Source organism: Lotus japonicus, chromosome 4 (genome assembly GCF_012489685.1).
Source record: "Lotus japonicus ecotype B-129 chromosome 4, LjGifu_v1.2".
NCBI classification, from domain to species: Eukaryota; Viridiplantae; Streptophyta; class Magnoliopsida; order Fabales; family Fabaceae; genus Lotus; species Lotus japonicus.
The window spans coordinates 82,400,668-82,406,727 of record NC_080044.1 but is presented as its reverse complement, the minus strand read 5'-3'; the positions used below and the strand labels follow the sequence as shown (position 1 = coordinate 82,406,727).

At 35.6% G+C, this 6,060-nt stretch overlaps 2 protein-coding genes across 2 annotated transcripts; both read left to right on the top strand.

Moving 5' to 3' along the window:
• Positions 1-71: 71 nt before the first annotated feature.
• On the top strand, positions 72-1,550 carry LOC130711432 (F-box/kelch-repeat protein At3g06240-like). The gene has a single exon (XM_057561047.1). It carries the CDS (start codon positions 194-196, stop codon positions 1,262-1,264), a length of 1,071 nt encoding a protein of 356 aa, XP_057417030.1. The 5' UTR covers positions 72-193; the 3' UTR covers positions 1,265-1,550.
• Positions 1,551-2,207: 657 nt separating this feature from the next.
• Positions 2,208-5,003, top strand: LOC130711430 (cytochrome P450 CYP736A12-like). Its single transcript, XM_057561045.1, has 2 exons — positions 2,208-3,069; positions 3,857-5,003. Exons 1-2 carry the CDS (start codon positions 2,371-2,373, stop codon positions 4,694-4,696), a joined length of 1,539 nt encoding a protein of 512 aa, XP_057417028.1. The 5' UTR covers positions 2,208-2,370; the 3' UTR covers positions 4,697-5,003.
• The last annotated feature ends 1,057 nt before the right edge of the window (positions 5,004-6,060 follow it).

The following is a 6,060-nucleotide window of genomic DNA, read 5'->3' as shown; positions in this document are numbered from 1 at the left end:
TTCCTAATATGTGCAACTTAAAATAGGAATAAAAATAATATACAATAAACCTATTGATTTTATTCCTAAATAATACAATTTATAATAGGAAACACAATTAATAGCAGATTGTCTGCCTAACAGTTTTTACTTCAAAACCTAATATATATATATACCAAGTCCAAGTGAAGAGTAGGACTAGGGCTAGGAGGTAATGAAGAATGTTCCAAATCTACCTCAAGAGTTGGTGGAGGAAATCCTCACGAGACTGCCATGCAAGTCCTTGATGCGCTTCAAATGTGTGTGCAAACACTGGTATGCTCTTTTTTGCAATGACACCAAGTTCTTGTCTCGCCAAGTTTCTCATTTCCTCAAAAACCAAAACTCTGCCGCCACTGACGTGCTCCTCAGGCATCCCTCCTTAACAAACTCTAGGACTGGCCTGGCAACCCTGCCATGTAAACTCTTAACCTTGTCTCCCGCAGGAGAATGGGTCAGAATTTGTGGTCACTCTAATGGTATATTATGCTTGTCCAGTGGAGATAATTCGCAGGTTCTTTTGTATAACCCATCAACCACAGAATTTAGATACCTTCCTCACACCCTTGAGCGATTGGGATTCTCTGAAGCAGTTGGAATGGGGTATGATTATTCCAGTAATGATTTTAAGGTTATAAGGATTCGGTATGCGGTTAGCGACATTTGGGCGGAGCAATATACTTTAAGTACTGATTCTTGGACAGTGCTGCCTAATTCCAATGCTGAGCTTTTTGGTTTTCGTAGTGATAGTTTTGCAATGTGCTTTAAGAGAACTTTCTACTGGTGGGCAACCTACCAAGGAGACTATGTAATCGTGGCATTGAATATGGATGATGGGGTTTTCCAAATTGTGCCTAAGCCACCTGGTGTTCTTATTGGCCAACTTCATCCTAGATCTCTAACTGTGTTGTATGACTCCATCTCACTGGTTTGCTGTAGCTGTTATCATAATACCCCATTCAGTAGTATTGACATATGGGTGATGGGTGGATTTGGTTCCTGGACCCAGATGAGGACTATAAAACATGTAAGAGGAGTGCTTAGACCATTGGTTTTCTGGAAGGGGAATGAGCTTCTTATGCAGATGACTCTTGGAAAAATCAAGTCATACCGAGTTGATACAGAGGAAATTAAGGATCTGTATTTAGACAGAAACCCATATCTGTATTTAGACAGAAGCCCATTTCAAGCTGTAAATTATGTGCCAAGTCTAGTTTCATTGAAGGGAGGGATTCACCTTGTTTAATGCATGCACGCATAAATTATGCAAGGTTGGCCTCTTTAATAGGATGTTTGGTTTCACTTTTAAACCTTTTAGAATCACTTCTAAGTTGTATCCAATGTGAAAATTTGTCAGATTTCCAAACACACTTTCATTTATTTAGAAATGCTTCTGAGGATTTGCTTCTATCTTGAACTCATTTAAATTTCTCTAATTTGTGCTGCTATATTCAACTTATTTTATTGCACTCTTCTAATTTATAATTTCTTCAGCTACATCAAGTAAATTTACCATGACTTGGCGTTATGCAAATCACAACACCAATTCAACTAATTTGAGCTATGGTGAGTGAATCATATATTGTTGAAAGTGTGCCTGCTTATCTGGATACTGGAATCAGTGGAGTGTATATTTAGTTCTATAAGGAGTTTGTTTTCCTTTAGGATATTGTGGTTGTTTCTGCTCATATACATCAAGTCATCAACAACAAATATGAGTAAATATCAAAAGCAAATAATATTTGAACACGAACACCTTGTTCTTCAATATTTACTCTAGGGGATGCTGATGCTGCATCCTGCAGCTATGTCTGTAGATTTAATCTGTCTGACGTTTATAATAAGCTAGCTTCGCATCAATATAGCTTTAATCTGTCTGACGTTATTTGAGTGATTAATTTACTCTGGTCCTTAGAAAATAGTAGTTAGGAGAAATCCTAAATATTGGAGAAGATTCAACGCAGGAAATGCAATGAATTGTATGCATGTGTCATCTCTATTGATTTGCTTTTTATATATATTAATTACCAATCATGATTTGAACCAAGATTAAATTATTGGACAGAGTTTCTTCTATAAGCTTCTTGCATTGACAATTCGTACTTAAGAAAACTACTTGTAATAAAAAGTGATTTATAAATAAAATAGTTAAAGTCAACCATAATCAGAGTGATCCATTTACACTTCACTCATTCTTGCATCTCATTTTCACACACATTTCTCCACTTGTCTCCATTATTCTACAGATATAGATTGCCGAGTAGAGAAGCAAGCACCGATCTATTTCATCATGCCTTAAGCATAGTTTTGGTCCAACCTCATCATCCATTGCAAACAAACAAGTAAGCAAACATGTTTTCTGCAGCAATAGTAGTAGTACAAGCTTGCCTTGTTTTCATGTTCATACATATAATTTTCAGATTGTTGTTGCAACCAAAAAAACAAAGAAACATAGATGGGAAAAAACCACCAGGTCCATCATCACTACCAATCATTGGCAACCTTCACATGATAGGTACCTTGCCTCATCGTACACTTCAATCCCTGTCCCAAAAACATGGTCCCATCATGTCCCTGAAACTGGGAAAACTTCCAACTATTGTGGTTTCATCCTCTGAAACCGCTGAGCTGTTCCTCAAAACGCACGACCTCGTTTTTGCAAGCAGGCCAAAGGTTCCAGTATCTAAGATCTTGTTCTACGGAAACAAAGGGTTGGCGTTTTGTGAGTATGGTTCGTACTGGCGTAGCGTGAAGAAGGTGTGTGTTTTGCAGCTTCTTACGACGTCGAAAATTGAGCTGTTTGCTCCTATTAGGAAGGAGGAGCTTGGTGTGGTGGTGAAGTCGCTGGAGGAAGCTGCAGCAGTGGGTGAGGTTGTGAATCTTAGCAAGGTTTTGGAGAATCTTGCAGAGGATATAGTGTATAAGATGATATTGGGGTGTAGTAAGAATGATGAACATGATTTGAAGAGGCTAATTCATGAAGCTCTCACTTTGCTTGGAACTTTTGATCTTGCTGATTTTGTGCCTTGGATAGGCCCATTTGACCTTCAGGTGTGTGTCCACATATATATTCCATATTCTTTATTGGCTAAAATATGTTTTTCTCCCTGAAAATATATCAAACATTGTTTGATTTTAGGCTTTTAATTGTTGAAAAATATTTGTTAGTTTTTAATTCCTGAAAAAACATATGTTGTTATTCTCAAATGATAACTCAAGTCGTAAGAGTTAGGAGTGATGTGGGTAGGGTGAGGGAAGTCCAAAGATCAAACCTTGGAGAGTGCAATTTATTTTTCCGGTTAACCAATAAAAAGTAGTTAGTATGCAAACTTAACGGCAAAACTTAAAAATTTAGATGATATTTTTTATGAAAAGTAGAACATCAATTATATTTATTTACGGTTTTATAAATCCCTAAGATTTTTATTCGATTAAACTCGCAATTTTAGTTACACCACTAATATTTTGACTTGTCTTGAAAAATTCTAATTTATGTCAGATGTTAAAATATAATTGAATCACGTAAAATTAGAGTGATTGAATCTAATATTTAGCTCGGATGATTTAAACAACATGATTTCCTAATTGTTGTATTACAACTTAACAAGTGTTTCGATATATAATTAGTTCAGTGCAATGTGTATAGCGACTTTTGAAGGGAGTATTGATTTATTCACATCTCTATTTCTCTTCAATCTCATTTAATTTCTTCACATTTCTATCATATTACTCATTTCTCTTATTTTTTCCTCACTCGGAAGAGAATTTAAGTTTTGAACCAAACATTATTGAAGGTGTGGATAGGTAGTAATTAAGTTTATTTATCTAATTTCACCAGGGATTAACACGGAGGTGCAAGAAAACCAGTAAAGCACTTGATGTGGTGCTGGAGAAGATAATAACAGAGCATGAACAAACTGCTAATAAGGAAGGCAAAACCCATCATCATCACAAAGACTTTGTAGACATACTACTCTCAATGATGAACCAACCTCTGAATTCCCAAAACCATGTCATCATCATGGACCGAACTCACATCAAGGCTATTTTACTAGACATGATTATAGCCTCAATTGAAACATCAGCAACCGTGATCGAATGGGCTTTATCAGAACTCTTGAGCCATCCAAGGGTGATGAAAATCCTACAAGATGAGATAGACAATGAAGTGGGAATTTCAAGAATGGTGGAGGAGAATGATTTGGTGAAGTTGAGTTACTTGGACAATGTTGTGGATGAGACATTAAGGTTGCACCCTGTTGCACCCTTACTAATCCCTCGTGAATGCAGAGAGAGCATCACAATCAATGGCTATTACATAGAGAAAAATTCAAGAGTCATAGTAAATGTTTGGGCAATAGGGAGGGATCCTAATGTTTGGTCAGAAAATGTTGAAACATTTTATCCAGAGAGATTTGTCAACAAGAAAATGAATTATCAGGGGAAAGAGTTTCATTCAGTACCATTTGGTTCAGGACGTAGAGGTTGTCCTGGGGCTCAACTGGGTTTGGTTACTGTTAAACTGGTTTTAGCTCAATTGGTGCATTGCTTTAATTGGGATCTTCCTTCAAATATTAGTCCTGCCAATTTGAATATGCAAGAGAAATTTGGGCTCACCATAACAAGAGTTCAGCAGTTGCAGGCAATACCCACTTCTCGTTTAGCTAATGATGCATAGCATGAATTAAGTCCAAAGGTATATAGGATCTATATATATATATATGATGCTCTACACTACACAGTATATAAGGTAACTGCTAGTAGTGATATGTTTTTGCATACACAGGATGTTATTAGCAATATGCGGGGAAGAAAGTCTTTGTATTTAATGGATTGAAGTTGTATTAAACCTTAAAAGTAAAGGATGTTCTAAATCATCCAAGATTTTTTTGGATATGCAAATATCATTTGAAGGGTGTGTAAAATGTATCCCTAATACACTTGTTGAATATGCATTCTTGGTAAAGGAAGAACACGTTAATGGACTTCACTGATTTATCTTACATTACAACTTCTACTTCTAGATTACAATGGAAACAAATGTTAAACCATAGAGAAAAAACATAAGACAGATGTTAAATTACATTTCTTAAAATTTTTACAATTTTAAAATACTATTTCACTAAAAAAGCTTATCCAGGAGTCTCTTAATTATTTTAAAAAGCATAAATACAAAGGTTATTTTTTTAAAAAATGTAAAAGATAAAACATTTTTACTAAAATTATAGTGCAAAAACAATTGACAACATGGGCTCTTTGCGACGGAAAATTAATCCGCCGCAAAATTCCCCTCACTAACATTGATTTGTGACGGATACATTATCCGTCGTAAGCATGGCGACAAGAAATTTGTGATAGGTTTCCGTCCCGTCGCAAACTATAGTGACGGATATACATTTCGTCGCAAAACATCGTGACTGATATGCCTGGGTTGCACTGAGAAGGATTTTGTGGCGGATTTATTTTCGGTCGCAAATATTCAATTTCTCCCCATTGAAAACTACCCCAAATCGGTAAATTATTTTTAAAATACTTTTTATGGTAAAATTTTATTTTTTATATTATTAAAAAAAACTCCAAAATCACAAGCCTTAGTTAAGTATAAGTTTTGGAAAATCCTTATCATGATTATGTTATGCATCTTTACATGATGAATTAAAAATTTAAATGGGACTATTTCTAAAATATGACTAAAATAAATCATTCAATAATAAGAGGTTAAAATCAAATATTGAACCTTAAAAGTTAATTATTTTATGGTAAGAAGGTTGGCCAAAGCCAAAATTCCTAGAACGCTTCTAAGAAAAGAAGCACCCTACAAATCTGCAATCAAACAATCCCTACAACTACAACCCAAAGGAGGAGAAGCCAACAAATGAAAACCCAAAGAAAAATCATGAGCACTACTAGCTAAACGATCAACAACACGATTTGCTTGCCTTCAAACATGCACCACACTAGTCCTCTAGCTTTTCTTAAGCCACCCATAAATGGCACCAACCCATGGTGAAAATGGATTCACAACCATAATTCACCAAAGAG

Excerpts from the sequence above, each read along its gene's own strand:
- LOC130711432 (XM_057561047.1), top strand. The coding sequence starts at position 194 with ATGAAGAATGTTCCAAATCTACCTCAAGAGTTGGTGGAGGAAATCCTC.
- LOC130711430 (XM_057561045.1), top strand. The coding sequence starts at position 2,371 with ATGTTTTCTGCAGCAATAGTAGTAGTACAAGCTTGCCTTGTTTTCATG. Across the intron at positions 3,070-3,856 it reads TAGGCCCATTTGACCTTCAG|GGATTAACACGGAGGTGCAA; the intron begins GTGTGTGTCCAC and ends TAATTTCACCAG.